The sequence below is a fragment of the Stenella coeruleoalba genome (assembly GCF_951394435.1).
Source record: "Stenella coeruleoalba genome assembly, chromosome: 14".
NCBI lineage: Eukaryota > Metazoa > Chordata > Mammalia > Artiodactyla > Delphinidae > Stenella > Stenella coeruleoalba.
Window position 1 is genome coordinate 4,389,512 of NC_137160.1, and position 18,619 is coordinate 4,408,130.

General features: G+C 39.2%; 1 protein-coding gene across 1 annotated transcript in view; it reads right to left on the minus strand.

Moving 5' to 3' along the window:
- Positions 1-18,619, minus strand: part of ZNF407 (zinc finger protein 407) — a 421,297-nt gene that overhangs the window by 135,180 nt on the left and 267,498 nt on the right. Inside the window, exon 8 of the mRNA XM_079942496.1 lies at positions 9,748-9,926. Within this exon, the coding sequence (XP_079798622.1) occupies positions 9,748-9,926 (179 nt within the window). The remainder of the gene's footprint in view (positions 1-9,747; positions 9,927-18,619) is intronic.

Consider the following 18,619-nt stretch of genomic DNA (forward strand, 5'->3'; position numbering starts at 1 on the left):
TGGACTGGAGAAGATTAAGGAGACACAACAACAGAAGGGCATGTTGGTTTCTGAGCTGAATTCTGGAAAAGAAAAACAGCAGAATGGAAAACCTGGTGAAATCTGAATAAAGAATATAATTTCGAAAACAGTACTGTGCTAATGCTAAAGTCTGGTTTTGGTAATTGCACTGTGGTTATATATAATGCTAACATTTGGGGAAGCTGGGTAAAGGATATATGGGAACTCTCTGTACTATTTTTCCAACTTTTCTGCAAGTGTTTTCAAAATAAAAACTTAAAACAAGGAAAATTTGCTAAATGGTAATTTTGCTTGCTAAAAATAGAAATAAGTGAAATTGCAAATGAATAATAATATGCATTTTTACATCTTCAGAACTAAACTTCAAAGCTAATTAAACAAGATACCTCAACTTTCCTCATAACTTGAAAACCTTGTGATGCTATTCTTCACTAAATGCCTTTGCTGGAGACAGCCACCTGTGCTGCAGCATCAGCAGTAGGACCTGTCACCACCTACCTTGTTTCCTCATATAAAACTGCGTTTTAGTTGGGGTCATGATACGTCTGGGAAAGTGTGTAAATTTTTAAAATATATAAATTATATTCAATTAATCAGATGATAAAAGGTCTATATAAAAATAAAAGCCACATCAATTACCTGATAAAATTATACTGCCCCTACTATAACTTTCCACAATGTTTTTTTCCCTTAAAATTTTGATAAATGAAGTTGTCAGGGGGGATAAGATCACAGTTTTGCCTGCTGATGAGGTAACCACACTGTATATGCCTGTATAGCCTGTGGCAGCGAGGAAAGCAGCCTGAAAGACAGTTCCAACGTGGCTCCGAATTACACAGGCCAATCACACTTAGCGAGGCCACCCAAGAAAGAAAAGGACAGAGTTTTTTTTTTCTGGAAAAAAAATTTAAACATCACTTTAAAACTTCTCTTTAAGATTATGTAGTTAGGGGATGAGACTGAGAGCTCTTAAGGCTTGAGATCCATCAAAAATGATTAACTAAATGGATTTACATGAATTTGAGGTATTTTCAGTGAATTCTAATAGGTATTACTAACAAAAGCCGTATTTTACTTGTGTACACTGACTTTACTTTAAATGTTGTGAATGCCAATTAAGGACTTCACAGAACATTAAAATATACACTAGAAAGGACATTATTTCAAGATCATATTCGTTTTAAAAATATAGTACGCAACATACAAAGAATAAAAATAATTCAAATAATAAGTTTCTACTCTGAAAAAAAAGTTTTATATAGACCTTTTCTAGCCCTAACTTTGGATATATGCTCAGACTGACATGCTAATATACGTATCACACACATAAAACATATACACACATATATAGTTATGAGACTCATTTCTCTCAATAACAACTTCAAATAAATGCAAAATACATTCCAGTCCTCTCCTACTACTTTCTTAGTATTAAAACAGCAATAAAAAAAAGCCCAATACCTTTATTTCTACAGAAAATCTCAATATCAATGATAACATATGAAAGCTCTTTCATATGTATTAGTTAATTTGAACCTCATATTCAAAGGAAAGGCTAAACATTGTTAGTCATTTTGCAGCTGAGAATACAGATGTAGAAGGTTGAGAGACTTGCTTAAAGTCACACATCTCAATGGCAATAAAGTCAGGACACTAAAACCTAGTTCATTTGACTCCACCCGTCCACCCATCCATCCATCCTTCAAATTCTGTACCAGGCAGTAGAAGTACAACTGTGAAAACATTTACCCTAGTGGGTTTTTTTTTTTAACTATATTATACCATGCTACTTCCTAGTACACGTTTTCAGATTATCTGATGCCTTAAAACTCAATATGAAGGCTTCCATGGTAAGAATTTCATTAACCCATAGATGCTGATTTTTTTTGGGGGGGATTTTACTATTTTATTAACATTTAAATTTCACCAAGAGTTCAAGTATATGCTAGCCATTTGTTCAGATTTTTGAAATAAAGACAAAATGGGCAAACAGCTTTAAAGGTGCAGTGTATTTAACACTGCAGAATATATTCACCAACTAGACAATCTAAGGAGTGGTATAACTATACACTTAGGAGGACCAAGTATAGGAACAAACCCTGGAACTTGAGGAAAAACCCGCCATTCAGGACTGAACAGAGGTCCTTGGTTGCTGACAGAATCTCCCCTTGACTTCAGACTTGAGACAAACCGAGGGAGTCTGTCAGTATACAGAGACCACTGCCTTCAGGACAAACAAACAGTAACAGGATGGACTGGCCAGAGCCGGTTCAGGTTGTGGGGACCGGTCTGAAGTGAGCAGGGTCGGCTGGAGGCTGGAAATGCTGCAGCTGAAGGCCAGCATCAGCCGATGACAGCAGCCACCTTCTACAAGTCGCTGATTTCTCCACAAGTTCCCAATGCTTTTCCCAAACAGGGAGTTTTTTGTTGGTTTTTTTTTAAAGCTCCTGGATATGTAGGGTTATATAATTGGAAAACTCTTGAAGACAAACAGACATGGATTTCAATCAGCAAGTTAACCTCTTGAAGGTTCTTTTTTTAAATCATTAAATTGGGAATAACACCTACCAAAGAATTTTGCTTTGAAGATTTAATGGCCTAATGAAAAGTTCAGCACAGACACTATTACTACCCTTCCTCTTTCTTTCTTTGTAATTAAAAAGACAAAACGTGCAAAATAATAGAGTTCTTTAGTTCCCCATACTAACCATCTATAATAGGAAGCCATACATATTACAGTTTGGAGGACTGTGGGAAGGAAATGGCAGAAAGTGGACCAGAGAGACACACGGGGCAAATATTTCCTTAAGCCTACTCCACAATGTTAAGTAGATAAAGGAAGTTTTTAGACATATACTGAAGACATGTTAGAGAGAACATATTTATTCTTCAGGAGATTAAATTTTAAAATATTTAAGAATGTTAATTAGAAAGTTTTGAAAAAACCTATATCAGTATATTACTCAATAAAAGAGAAATGGTGATGAGTTCAGAGTCAGCTTAACTCACCAGTAAACAGCACATTTACTGACACACAAACGCAAATGAGACCATCCTAGAGAGCGATTATATTACTGAAAAAAAGGAGACTGATGGAAAAATAGTGCTTTGACATTATTCACCCACTGACTACAAAGAATGTAAGATAGTCCTAAACTCAGGAATTCCAACAGGAGTGAGAGTGAGAGAGAGCGGAGAGAGAGGCCAATTAGCAAAATACCTATCTGCTGTGCCATGATGGACAGAAGGCACCAGACTATGTAGACAGGGCTTTGAAAGAAACAAAGACATTTAGCAGCAGTTAAGAAAAATAGTAAATTAACCCATGGATGATGTCTGAGGTTAAAGAATCAAATTGTTGAGCTGTTAATTATTTTAGGAAGTCTTTTGTTAAGTGGTGAAGTATCAGGAGACTGGAAAACAAGGATTCCAGTCTGAAGGTTAAAAAGAAAGAGGGGAGAGGCTGAAAATTATAGAGCTGTAAGTCTAACATCTATATTAGGAAATAAATTTGAGATGATACTTATGGATGAGCTTAATAATACATTTGGAGAAGTACAATTTAATAGGAGTGAGTCAGCATGGATTTACCAAAGGCAATCATGTCAGAAAAAATTTCGTTCCTTTTTAAGTTGAAGTAATAATTGGTTTATGTAAGGGAGAACCAATGAGAAACTGTCAGGATTTTCTGAGATTTTTGGACCTTTTCATAAAATGAATTATTGTACAAAATGTCATGACATGTGTCAGGGCACCCAACTAACAAAAGGGGATGAAAGTAATGGGGTTAAAAATAGAGGGCCAAAGAATTTGGGAAAAGACTGCATTCTACAAGGCTCTCTATATATCAGAACACTAATGTTTTTAATTAATGATGAAGAAAACCTTTTATATTACAAAATTTGAATATATCACTAAATGAGAGGGAATGGTTAAGATACAAAAGGCTATAGCTGTTTTATCTTAACCGTGATAGATTAAGCAAATGGGCTCAGAGGTGGAATATGAAACTTAATCTGCCTAAGTATAAAGTGATGCACTTGGATAGAATTAAGGAATCAGTTAAATATAGTTTAAATGGTACTGAACTGGTAACCATTAGAAAGAAAAAGGATTTGGAATTTGGGTAAGAGTCAAACTTTCACATTCTTATTCTTATAACTGGGTAAGAGAAATGCTATGGAATGAAGTTAAATAATATATATCATAAAGAATTTTAAAAATGACTATCTTATAGGAGAATAAAAAATTCTAATCTGTGAAGAGGGTTTGATAGATTCATGTGCTATCATCCTGCACAGGCAATAATCTAATGTATATTGTAAATGATTAAGTATTGATATATATAAGAACTAATGAAAATCATATCAATACAAATATGATAAAAAATATGACAGTAGAAAAATTAAGGAAATTAGGAAAAATACCGTCCCATCACTTAATGCTTAATTTCCCCTAATAAGAGAACACTATTTGATTATTACCTTTGGAAAAGGCAGAAACATTTACTACATTTAAAGTCCCAGCTTCTCAGATGAGAATACGGAACAACTAAGCCAACCTCCTAGTCTCCACGCAGCGCTCATCCTGAGGGAAAGTGGCCACTTCACGCCTGGGCCCTCCGGGCGCATCTGTGCAGGTGCAGGGAGCATAGCTTCAATGTGAGCCGTGGAGGCACAACGTGGAGACTGTCTCTTGGAGTTCGTGAGAAAAAACATCTTCTTCGTAGTCACAAGCAGCAGAGCCCTGGCACACCCCCTCCACTCTCTCCTTAGCCCTCTCCATCTTAATCTTCAGGTTATTTTTAAAGTATTCTGAGATATTACCACCCAAGTCCAATTGAAGGTCACCTGTATTGCAAACATAAAGTGTGTGTAATTCTTTCTCAAGGTGTAGTGAATGAACACCAAGCTTATTCACGGATAAGAGAGATGGGAGAAATACAACTGCTAAAACTATGAAGCTCAAATAAAGATCACTTTTGAGATGAAACGGATTTCACGTAATAGAGAACAAGTGTAATGTACAATGACAGAAAAGATTCTGGCCACTTGCAATCTGACATCAGTTTTGCAGGACTAATGTGATTGCATAATCTCATCATATTAGATCTAGAGTGGACCTAAATGAACCTCTTTGGAAGTTTAGGGGTCAAGGGAATCCTGTTCTTTTAAAAAGAGAAGTACTGGGCTTCCCTGGTGGCGCAGTGGTTGAGAGTCCGCCTGCCGATGCAGGGGATACGGGTTCGTGCCCCAGTCCGGGAAGATCCCACATACCACGGAGCGGCTGGGCCCGTGAGCCATGGCCGCTGAGCCTGCGCGTCCGGAGCCTGTGCTCCGCAACGGGAGAGGCCACAACAGTGAGAGGCCCGCGTACCACAAAAAAAAAAAAAAAAAAAAAAGAGAAGTACCTACAGAAAAGGGTACAACTCAGAGAAGAGCTTGAGGAATTTTCCCCAACTGAACACAACCACGTCCCAACATCAGGGATAAGAAGGAGAACCAGCACCGCCTCTCCTCATCCCAGGGACTGGTCTCTACACCACAGATTAGTCTTGGTTGCTTTTATATTTAATAAAGAATGAAATAATACAGAATATACTCCTTCTTGTTTGGCTTAACTTCATCCAATGATATGATCGTGAGACTTATTCATATTGTCGCTTTAGCTGTAGTTCAATCATTCTCATTGCTGTAGAGTGTTCCATTAGGTAAATATGCAACCGTTCTACTTGATGGACATTCGAGTAGTTTGGGGTTTTGACTATGATGAGTACATCAATTATCAAGTATAAATAATAAAGTAAAGGACTATTTCAAGTAAAAGATTAAAGTTGTCACTGCAGATAAAAAAACAAAATGCAGCTATATGCTGTTTATAAGGCAGCTGGTATAGCTATACAATATAAAACATAGAATGATGGCAAGAAGTATTACTACAGATAAAAAGGAACATTTCATAATTATAAGAGAATTAAATATTTTTTCTTTATCTTAGGTGTGTATATGTATAAAACAAACCTAAAGTTCCAAGTATCCAGTGATTTATCTTTAAAACATGTAAAGCCAAAATTAACAGAAAAACAGACAAATCCATAATCATAGTGGGCAACTTTAATATACCTCTCTTACCATAGTGATAGAGTTAGCATAAAAAAATCAGTAAGAGTACAGACAATCTGAGCAATACAGTAAAGAAATGAGGTAAGTGACATATAGGAAACACAGAATGCAGCACCAAACAACACTGATATTTCTAGTATGTCTCAAACATTTACCAAAACTCACCATATGCTGGGCATAAAGTATAAACAGATTCTGAAGGATTAAAATAATTCAGACGATGTTCTGTAAACACAGTAGATGTAAGCTAGAAATCAATTTACATTACTATTTCAGTAGTTAACAAAAAGATAATTAGAAAATCCCCAAATGCCTGGAAATCAAATACTGCATTTCTAAATAATCCACTTTTATTTAAAAAAAAATAAATGACCACTTGTATCTTGTTTTCCAACAAAAGCTACAACCAAAATTAAAGCTCACATATAGCCTTTAATTCTCAGGAGTATGAAACGGAAAATGGTATCAAAGTCATTCTTCTAGTTCCCAACAACAATTGAGAAAGAAGACAATGGATCGTCAACGGAAGCCAACAGAGAAGAACACTGGGCAACGATGGGTGCCAAGTATTATCACGTCAAACAGTTTACATATTGTACCATCTTGGTTAGATCATATGAAAACTGTGCTGTAGGCATCACTATCCCCAGCTTACAGAGGGGAAGACGGAGACCCAGAGTTAAAACAGGGTTTCCAAAATCATTCAACAGGGAAATGAGAGCTGAAGTTAAAACCCAGCCTGCTCTGAAGGCCATGCACACAGAAACACGGGATGCTACAGTGAGGAGGGACCTCAGAGATGGCACGGACCTCACTGCAGGGCCCCCAGGGGAAGCACAACTGCAGGAAAACCACTTTCTCAGAACTGTTTTCCAACGACAAAAAAAATTAAATACCTTATTTTAACATAGACATTTCCAAATATCATCTTAACTAAAATTTAAAATACCCCAAATGACATTATTTACAATCTTTTCTGTTGCTGTTGTTTCACATTTTCCTTCTCATGAGAGCATTAGATGTTCGGTCTACATGGGAGAGCCAAGTCAGATCCAGAGTGAATCTGTTTATTTGTTCTGGGGTAGTTTAAAAGAACTGCTTCATATGCTTCACTGAATTTTTGGTTACAGATTTCTCAACACATGAAGAGTGTTGACAGCAGAGAAGGCTGCTGATAAGTCACCGTCAGGTCTGGGCATAAACCTCTCTGAAGATTTCAGGCCACCTCCGGACCCTGCACAGTACCGTGCATCAGGGATTCACCCACTGTGCTGCCTAATTCCTCTACCGGGAGCACGGAAGGAAGAGCGGCAAGCGCCCGCTTCGACACCTCCCTTCACGTGGAGGAGGGCGCGTTCCACACACCCATGAAGGTATTACAGTTGACTCAGAATTACAAGGTGAAAGAGTCAATCTAAGGACTTTGCCGTTTTAAAGTTTTCTCTTAACTGAGCTAAGTTTATCAAAGCAAATATATTACTGAGGAGCAATCTTGCCTTGCACGGGGGGAATAAACAAGTGACAGCCCACATGCACCACATGGATTTCGTTTGTCAAAATACTGAGGAATGCTACTGTGATTTATATAGAAAAAGGTTCCAAAAGAATCATAAAAATACAAACAGAAAACTAGGATCCTATGCAGAAGAGCATCACACACATACGCAAGGAAACGAGGATAACTTTTCTAAAAAAGATTTTATACAAATGATATCTCAAAACAGAACTCTCAGCATCACTAGAGCAGCAATGGCGTAAGCGAAGAGTCTGTCCTTTCTGTGCAGAACAACAAAAGGAATGTGTTCCTTTGGTCTGCAATTAGCTTCCTCTCCCTTTCTTTGCTGTTTACTTCATTTAAGAGCTAGAGACACCTTATTTTAGGAAAATAACCTACTTTTAATGTCTGATTGGTGCAATGGAAGAGAGAGACAGAATGCGTCAATATTACATCTTGAGAAGCTGAAATAGTGAAACTACCTTGAAAATGGTACTTTGCTGACAACCTACCATCAGTTTAGATCATTTTGCTTGGCCATTTCTGGAAGCACCAGCTTTTAGGCACTATTTCTGACATCTGCATTGTCATGCACTCATATTAATAAAGAATCCGTAGGTACTCATGGCCAGAAGATACTTCAATTTGACTTTATCTGTTTTTGTGAACTAAAGTTGATAAACTGTCTAGCTCAAAACCTTTTCAGTAACAACCTCACCAAAATACAAAGAATACTGACCCCCGTTTTTCTTTTTCAAAAACAGACGTGGGTACAACAGAGATTACTAAATCAGATGTTTTACCATGACTTTAAAGAGTCAATCTGATGAGTATAAACAGAGAAATTTGAGAACACAACAGCAGAAAACAAATAATAACCTTACATTCAGTGTCAAATGGATTAGGACTATTATTCTACCTCAAATTACTCAACAAGTCCTGTTTCTTTCACTGTAGACATTACATTACCAATGTCATTTACATATTTTGCAAAGGCAGCCTTGCATCTGGGGTGGGATTTCACACAACTTTCAAACACTAGTGTCACTTCGCCAGCATCAGCACCAACACCCACAGTCCTTTGCACTGATCATTCTCGGCACGAGAGTACTGTGCTAAGAGCTTCATAGACAAGATCTTTTTAAATTCTCACAATAACCCTTTAAATAGATCCCACCACATCGATTTACGTACGAGAAATCTAAGGTGATGAGATGAGCCTGCCTGTAACCCACACAGCCAGGATGGGGAGGGCAGTTTAAAAACAGCTCCAATTGCTCCCAAAGCACCTGCTTTAAACATCCCCTGGATCCCCTGGCATTATTTAAATGAAGTCCTGTTTGGACTACAGTTGGAACTGCCGGCAAATGTCCTGCAGGGGACTACCTCTTCCGACAGGTCCCATACTCACCATCCATCACCTGGCTACTCTGCACGAAAGAACTCTGCACTCAAGGCCCCCTTGTTCACTAAACAAAAGGCTGGGCTCCAGGGGGTCAATGTGCTTAACCCTGCAGTTGGTGCTGCATATCTGATCCCCCCACAGCATCTGACGGCCAGTCCAACAAGGCCAGAGCGATCTCAGCAGCCTCTGCCATCACCAACGTTCCCTGAAACCCGTATCACGGGCCCTCCTAGTTTTGGGGACACGTGTGGCACTGTTACCCCATCCAGGTTCTCCTGCTCTCCTCAGTCACATTCTTCTCCTTTCCAGGTATCTACTGGAAAACCGTGGTACAAGGGATAGGGCAGGCATAACATTTTAAATCACAAACATTTTCTGAAAAAAAATTAAAAACCTTATCAATTAGCCAAAATACGAAGCTCAAACAACTACTACTGTCTCAGATCAACCGCGTTTTGAGTATTTGCCATTAATAACTCTGCTGTCCTGCGATGATTATTTCGTCATATTTGCTCTTGATGAAATATAATTGAAAAGACCTGTTTTTATAGTTGAGGGGGATAAGACCAAGTGTTCTTTTTTATAAGTCTTGAAGCAGATACTATCACTCATGCTACCACATTTAAATAAAGGCTGGTAATGCACACACAGCCTAGTAACTATCGTGATGAGTGAGCATTTTACATAATGTTTTCGTTTCTTACCTGCGTGCAGGTAGGCCAGGTCAGGGTTTTCGATGTCAGGATGCTGCTCTTTCAAGTGGTTTCGAAACTCCACAGGGACGTTGGTTCCATAGTCACACTTGGGGCAGTTGTACATCTTGACCCCTTCATGTTTGCCCGTGTGTAGAATGTGTTTGCGGATATTTTCAGCACAGTTTGACCTACCAAGAAAGAAAGAAAAGTAAACGGAATTAAGGTCAAATCAATAACACGAGACCACAGATCACGATGGCAGTGACCACTCGTGCAGACCTCACAGGTATCAGGTGCTATGTGTGCTCTAAGTGTTGTGCTCCGTAAGAGTTAACATGAATCATATGAGGCTGGGAGCTCTTATAACCTTGGTGCTAATTTCTAGGTTGGCTTTTACCTGAGCAATTCATTTCTATGCAGAACTAGAAACACAAAGTCCCAAGTTCTATCATTTTAATATCAAATTATTCTGGTACCACTTGAGGGCAGTGAAGGAGTTTCCTTAATCCCGAGAACACACCTTGCACCACGGAGTACTGATACAAAGGCAAGCCCTGTCACCTCCACTGAAATTGGAGCATTAAGGAAAAAAAGATGCCTTGACTTTTAGACCTGTCAAGTGAGCTGCTTCTAAGTAAGGCTCTAAGATAGTCTGACGATAGAAAAGTAGCTGGAAACAGCCCCTCAGCCCACAGCTGGGCAATGTGCGAAGTTCCAGTGAGGTTCCTGTACTGGTGTAGGTTTTGAAGAGCGATGGACTGAATAAATACAATTGAGGGTCTGTATATTTCCCACCAAATTGTCCCTGAAAATAGGCTCCTCTCCCACTGCTTTCCTGCAGACGCAGAAATGCAAGGCCTGAAATGACCAGAACCCTGGGCACAGGGAACTGCTCATGAGGCAAACTGTTCACCGCCTGCTCCCAGCCCTCTCAGCACAGGCACTGCAACTGTGCCCCCAGACCGTGTCCAATTAACAGCAGTTAAACCGAGCGGGCATACAATCATGAAGAGTGGGTGACTGAATATGTCTTCAGTTGGACATTGATTTCTAAAGAGAGTCCCAGTTCATAGATTGGAAGACTTAATATTATTAAGATGGCAATACTCCCCAAATTGATGTACAGATTCAGTGCAACCCTATCAAAATCTCAGCTGGATTTCTTATAGAAATTGAAATGCTGATTCTAAAATTCACAAGGAAACGCATGGAACCTAGAAGACTCAATACAGTCTCACAAAGAACTAAGTTGAGGACTCACACTTTCTGATTTCAAAACTTACGAAGCAACAGTGATCAAGACAGTTCCATGGGAAGTTAGATGCCTCAGCGCAAGGCTGCAGGCTCCTTGTGGGGAGCAGGGATTCATGCCGGACTTGCTGGGCCCATGAGCGCAAGCATTGGGTTTATGGAGAAGGCATTCTGAATTATGAGGACATTTCAAATGAAATTTTGAAATATGACACACTGAAAATTTTGAGGCAGCTTTACATATATGTACATATATACGTGTATAAATGTATAAAGCGTGGGCTGGGCAATTAGCAAAAGGACCAGAGATGCGACCTAATTTTACGGCTTCTTAAAAAGTATGTAATAAAGGAAATATTTTATTCAGTTCAAAAGCAATGCATTTTAAAATAATAACTTAATAAACTAAACCACAAGTGCTTCTGGAACGCCGTAAGACCACGGCGGTACTACACACTCACTGCCTGTTAACACAGAAGCATGTTAAATGTGTGTTATTTAACCTAATAAGAAGGAAGCTTAAAAAGAATCCTAATGAATATTTTTTCCTCTTTTGATGCATATTATTTCAGTTATTAAAAAATAATGCACCGCTGAAGCTGAAGAAACATACTTTCACATATTTCAAACATCAAACAGTCTAGTGATAGACAGATATGGCAAAGCCTCCTCCAGCACGGGCCGGATCACCCCCACCTCCACCAGGAACCCGGGATCCCTAACTTCTTATCAATCGTTTGGGAGAATTAAGAATGATTTTTCCAATCCACAAACACACTGTATCTTCTTTTCTCCCCTCTTCTTGTATGTAAATCTGTTGGCATAACACGTGTCAGCAGCACCTTCTTCCACCTAACAACAAGGCGCGGGGATGTTGTTTCCACGTGACTATGTTAGAGCAGAGTGTCCTTCCTGATGCCTCCCTCTACCCTCCCCTACTCCCTCCCTCTGCTCCGCCTCCTTTCCTTCCTTTGTTAATAGCCAGGCAGTATTTCACGGTAAGGACAGAGAGTGTTATATTTAACTGACCCTCTACTGATGAGCATTTAGGTTGTTTCCAATCATTTGCTAGTATAAACAAGGTTGCAATGAATCATCTTGTGAAACACCTTCCATTTCTCAGGATGCCAAGAAAATCTCAGGATGCCAAGTGGAATTGCTTCCAATAGCAATGGGCATATGCTTTTGTAATTTTGATAAATGCTGCCCAACTGCCATCCAGAGGAGTTGTAGCAATTTACACGTCCACCAACAACGTTTGACAGAGTCTGTTTCTGCACATTCGTGCCACTGTAATGTGTTGTGTTACCAAACTTTCACATTTTTGCCAACTTGGTGGGTGAAAAATGGTAGCTCACTGGGGTTTCAATTTTTAACCTTTAAAAGTTTTAATCTGCATTTCTTTTGTAACGAATAAAGTTTCTTCGAATATTGAAATGTCATATGTATTTTCTTTTCTCTGTACTGCTTTTCCATATTTTTGATCAGTTTTTTTCCTAAGGGTTGTTAGTCATTCTCTTATACATAAAGGAGGTAGATACTTTATGACAAAAGTAACAAATATTTCTTCCTTAGTTTCCTTTAGACTTTGCTTACAGCATCTTCTGAAAAGCAGAAGTGTTTTATTTTGTTCATCTTTTGTCCTATGGCTTCCTTACTTGGAGGTCATAAAAGGATTGTCCCTAATTTGGTTCTAGTACTTGAATAGTTTCATTATGTTCCACTGAATATTAGATCCCTTGCAAAATTCTCCTAGAGTGTGGTGTGAACTGTGGATCCAGACTGCTAGCCAGAGCTGTCAAGACAACATCTTAATAGTCTACCTTTCCCCCACTGACTTGAAATGCTACCTTCATCAATATTTTATTTATTTGAAGCTAATTCTGGATTTTCTATCACAGTCTGCTGGTCTGTCTCTGCCTGCGCCCATCTGTTACGACGAACCAAGCTGCACAAGGCTCACATTTGGTAGAACTCATCCTTCTGCACTGCTCCTTTCCTTCCAGGTCACAACTTCCCACCCAAGCCATCAGATCATCAATCACAAGACTGTGCTGGTGAGCTGGTGTGGCAAACATCATGAGTTAACTACGGAACCAGAGAGAATAAAGTAGTATCACTAAGACACAATCAGGTAATTTCTATGTATTTATTAACATGTACTGGTAGTACTGTCTTACCGATAAAGAAAAGGAAATGCAGAGAGAGCGGGCACAGATGTCATGCGCTAACGTGCACACACATCCCAATGAACATTCCTTTCCTAGTTCCCCAAGGGAAGCTATGTATCTGCCTCACCACTCCCAAACTCCTGTGTGAAATTAAAGACTGTCTTGGTCTACTGCTAATAATCTGACAGGTTGTGTATGTAAATGGACATTAAAATCTTCTGAAAGTTCTACTTAAAGAACTGTGTTAGTTTTCTTTAACATTCTCCCTTCCACACTTGCTGACCATGGAGTACTTTGTTGTTGTTGTTATTTTATGGGAATAATATATGTCTCTCATAAGGCTGTCATGAGGGTTAAGGTAAATGATACTAAACAAGTTCAGAAAATACAGGAGGTACTCAGTTTGCTTTTGATTACTGTTGCTAGTCTTTCTATTAAATGCAGTACAGTTCAACTATCTGGATCATCATTAGCAATTTTCTCACTGTATACGAAAGGCAATTTCAATTCGTTTGAAAAATAGATTTCCCAAACAGTTATATAGTGCATGCATGCATATATGTTTAGAAATGTGATTTCTTTCTATGCATGTTCAGAATATACTTTTTGAACCAATACGCTTGAAAAGAATTACTCTGTAGTTAAGTATGCATTGGAACAAGTGTATTATAGTACATATTTATCTAAAAGCTCAGTTGAAAGAGGTTTCTACTGTATCTTTAAAAGAGTAATCCAGGGCTTCCCTGGTGGCACAGTGGTTGAGAGTCCGCCTGCTGATGCAGGGGACACGGGTTCGTGCCCCGGTCCGGGAAGATCCCACATGTCGCGGAGCGGCTAGGCCCGTGAGCCATGGCCGCTGAGCCTGTGCGTCCGGAGCCTGTGCTCTGCAACGGGAGAGGCCACAGCAGTGAGAGGCCCATGTACCGCAAAAAAAAAAAAAAAAAAAGAGTAATCCAAAATGAATAAAGAATAATCCAAAGGAAGTCTTTTTGTAAACTAAATTTAAGAAGTTTTCACATTTTTTTAACCAGTAGTATTTAATTATAAATTCACTGAACAAAAACTGAGTCTAAGAAAGCCTGGGAAATCTCCAAGGGAGAAGAAAATAAAGCTGCGAGTCACTGCAGGTGGCAGGCAGTAACCAATACAGCAGCGCAGGGCTTCTTCCACAATTTACATAACACAGCCCAGGATACAGTCCTCTGCCACTTATGTTCTCACTAAAGGACCCATAAAGAAAGAGCCTGGTGGGCTTCCCTGGTGGCGCAGTGGTGGAGAGTCCACCTGCCGATGCAGGGGACACGGGTTCGTGCCCCGGTCTGGGAGGATCCCACATGCCGCGGAGCGGCTGGGCCCGTGAGCCATGGCCACTGAGCCTGCGCATCCAGAGCCTGTGCTCCTCAACGGGAGAGGCCAAAACAGTGAGAGGCCCGCGTACCGCAAAACAAAAAAACAAAAAAAAAAAGAAAGAGGCTGGTAATTTTAGATTACTAAACAGTTGTGCTAGTTAAATTTAACATTGGTTAGAGGGTACAAGAATAAAGAAGTTCATATTCCTCTGGTTAAAATGGAACATTTTATCAACGATGTTTAGCAAACAGATGAATGTCATTGGGAGTGTTGAACACAATACATCACCAGGACAAAGAACACAAGGACCAATGTATATGGGGATAAAGATGTCATTTCAGATCAGTGAGGAAATGATGGGTCATACAACAAACGGTGTTCAGGCAATTACCTATCACATGGGGAAGAAATAGTTAGACTCTTGTGGTCTTATACCATGCAAAAGTAAATCCCATTTGGACTTTAAGATTAACCTAAGGACACTAAATTATAAACGTGCTAGAAGAAAATACAAGAAAACATTTTTATAATCTTGATTTGAAAGAGCTTTCCTGAATAAAATTCAGAACACAAATGCTATAAAAAGATGTAGCAAAAACACTTCATAAAACTTAAAACCGCTATATAGCATAATAGTCATAAATAAAGTTAAAAGGGCAAAGAAATGGACAAAATATATGAAACATATATAAAATGATTAATATACAGACTACAAAATGAGTACCTATGATTAATAAGAAAAAAGATAAAAATCTTAAAAACTGGATAAAAAACATAAGCAAGAAATTCCTAACTGGAGTTCTACAAATGGTTATGTAAGCATTAAATGACTCCAGTAACCAAGGAAATACCAATAAAAGCCTAAGGTAACAGAAGGGCAAAATTTAAGAAGACTGGTAGCATTAATGAATGGTAAGGGAAATGAATGCCACTGGTAAGTGTCAGTTAGCAAAGGCTTCGGGAAGACGTTTGATGATAGCCTTCAAAAGTAAAATACACACATACTCTTGGACTTAGGAGTTCATTTCTAGAAGTTATCCATAAGGAGAATCATTAAACCATTATTTGTGGCTAAACACTAGGGGAGAATGTGAAACTAGATGGTTGCTTACAAAGGAAATGAGTTGTTAATTTACAATGATCCACACTACGGATTTCCATACTGCTGAGAGGTAAGGGTTACCATGCAAGCCTGCTTCTCAGAGTAGGAGCTGGTCTCCTACAGAGCTCCATGGAAGCCAACTACATCCTGGTAGAACGCTGGGAGGGCACAGCCTGATCCCAGGAAAAGCAAGGGTACCCCCCAGCCATGAGTGGTGCCAGAACAAGGCAAGCGACCTGGTAGGCCAGGCCACACGACTGCTCCCGCACAGCCCTGACCTCACGCCATCCAGGGTGGGCTCCCCAAGCAGTGGAGCTGACCAGTCCCATGGTGCCTTTCCCAGCCTGACGCCAGGCACCGCAACGTCCCTGAGTGTGGCTCCAGAGAACCACAGGTGTGACAGGTACAGAGACAGGCTGAGAGGAGGAGTAACGATGACATGCCTGTCTCTGAATCTCCCTCAAATGCTACGGAGGAAGCCCTGGTGTGTGTGTGTGCAGCTCATCATTCATCCTTATTTGTTGGACAAAAGCCATTCACAAAATAAGGTACACCTTATGTACTACCATGGAAAAACTTCCAAGACACACTGTTAAGTTAAAAAAAAAAAAGCAAGTCCCAGGTAGATACATATAAGAATCCTTTCAACTTTTGAAAACTATACAATATACTCATATAGATACACAAATGCATTAAATGGGTATTAGAAGAAAGCCTAGCAAACTATTGATGGTAATTATATTTATGGAAAGGTTTCCAAGGCAGAGGGAACTTCTACGTTTGCTCAGTATATTTTTGGATCACTTGGATTATTCATGAGAATATCTTTAAGTTTTACTCATGTAAAGCAAATATGATCAAAACATGCAGCTTAAAAACAACTGGATTGGATAGTATTATACAGAATGTAAATGTCATAAACAATACAACAGTATAGCTGACATAAGTTGGTAATACAAATGAAAATCAAGTGTGAAGATTCTCATGCTTACATAGACATAATTCAATCTGATGAATCAAGTAAAAGATTTAAGTAAGGTAAGTCAGGTTGTAAAGGTAATCACTTAGAAAACCAAAATGAATACAGTAAAAAAAAAATAGGGGAGAGAGGAGAGGTGTAGCGGTAAACCGGGTGCATGAGCTAACTTCCTGATCTATGCTGCCCGTAAACCAAGAAACAGAGAAGCAGCAAAGTGTTTAGGTTATCTCTAGCAGGACAAAAATAGGAATGGTCACAAGCGGTTACGTCAGGAGAGTGGGCGTGAAGAGGACCTGGAATGGGGCAGGATAGTAAGACTCTGACTTTTCAAATGATAAAGTTCAAATAGTAAAAATAATATACAATAACAGTAAGTTTTATAGGCATCTAAGTAAAATAGATACTTAAAAATAACAGTATAGTTCATTACTTACAAAATTATCCAAAGTTTCTTTTTTTGGATAATTTTGTAAGTAATGAAATACACCATTTCTATAAACTCTAAGGCAAAAAAGAATTTATAGAAATCAGAAGTAAGCACAAAACACAATCTTCTGAACATTTTCTGCAATATCAAATTTTAATTGGACAATTTCTGGATCACCCTGTTCTGAATTCTACGAATTTTCTTTTTCTTTTTTCCTAACTGGCGGCTAACTATTAAATAGGACAATTCCTATCAGGTCACTTCTCATTGGTTCCTGCTCTTCATAAATCCCAATTCTTTGAAATCAATCGCTGTGACAATAAAAACTGATGTACATTAATTTTTCTCCCCATTTCTCAGCTATAGTTAACATTTGTTATGTGATATAAGGGGATGTGCGTCATTTGATAACACAGAACAGAAGGAGCCTGTGAGTTAGCACAGGAGTGGATGAAGGCGGTCGCCTGATTGACCGTGATCCATCCACTGCTCTCCAGTGGCTGGAAGGACCCAGGTTCTGGGCTCTGCCGCCATGTCGCTGTCAGGTATTCACAGCCCCGTCCCAAGTGCAGCTACCAATACCACATGCTCATGGAGAAGCCGCCACACGGCAGCCACAGCGCTGGCCCATGTGACCCACGCGTGGGCTCTGCTCACCCGTACATCCGGGTGCTGGTCTAAAAGGGCAAGGCCAGCCTTTCAAACCCACTGGGAGGTCTTTCAGAACAGAAGTAATTTAAGTCTAATTATCATTATGATTTCCATGGGAAGTCTATGATTACAAGAAAAGTCTATTTTCGTAGGTATTGATTTATTATTTTCAAAATGAATTTACTCAACAAATATTTATTTGGTGCCTACTATATTAAAAGAAACATAAAAATGAATCATTTTGGTTATATCCTCAAAGAGAACGCAATGTGATAGGAGAGGTGAGCCATGTACATCAACAACCATAACAAAAGGCCATGCTTCATAAAATGAAACTTAATTTTGAAATAGGGTTGAAAATTCCACCTGTCTACTTACAGGACTGTCACGCCCCCTTCAGTGACATCTTTAATTGAGAATGGCCTAAAATTATCTTGTTTCCATGCTATTCAAAATACTTGACTGACTTCAACTGACTTCAAATAACATTGATTAACTGCACACTTACCTATGGATATGCCACTGCCTTTGACAGGATTTGCACACTGCTCTACCGCTCCTTCTACTCCCAAAAGTATGTAGAACTTCCCATCTGTTTTCCACCATTCATGTTCCCACATTTACATCCACTTACATTACTTCTCTATTCATATCTCTGCTTGTTTTGGTTTCTACAACCAGTAAGAGCAATAAGCTGCTTTGAATTTAACAACCTGCTCCACCTTCCACTCTACTGGAGAACGAGATTCACAAAGAAGAAAGAGCAGGAAGCGACAGTAAGCTCTGTCTCTGTTAGAAACCCAAATTATTTCGTTAGCATTTAACGCTTCAAGAATAGTCCCACTCACACAGTTTGTGTGGTTGTAGAACAGGAGATTGATTTAAACACGTGGCCAGACGTGGCTTGTCCTCCATGGCATAAGCAGCGAGGAGGGCCACCCACCAGTGCA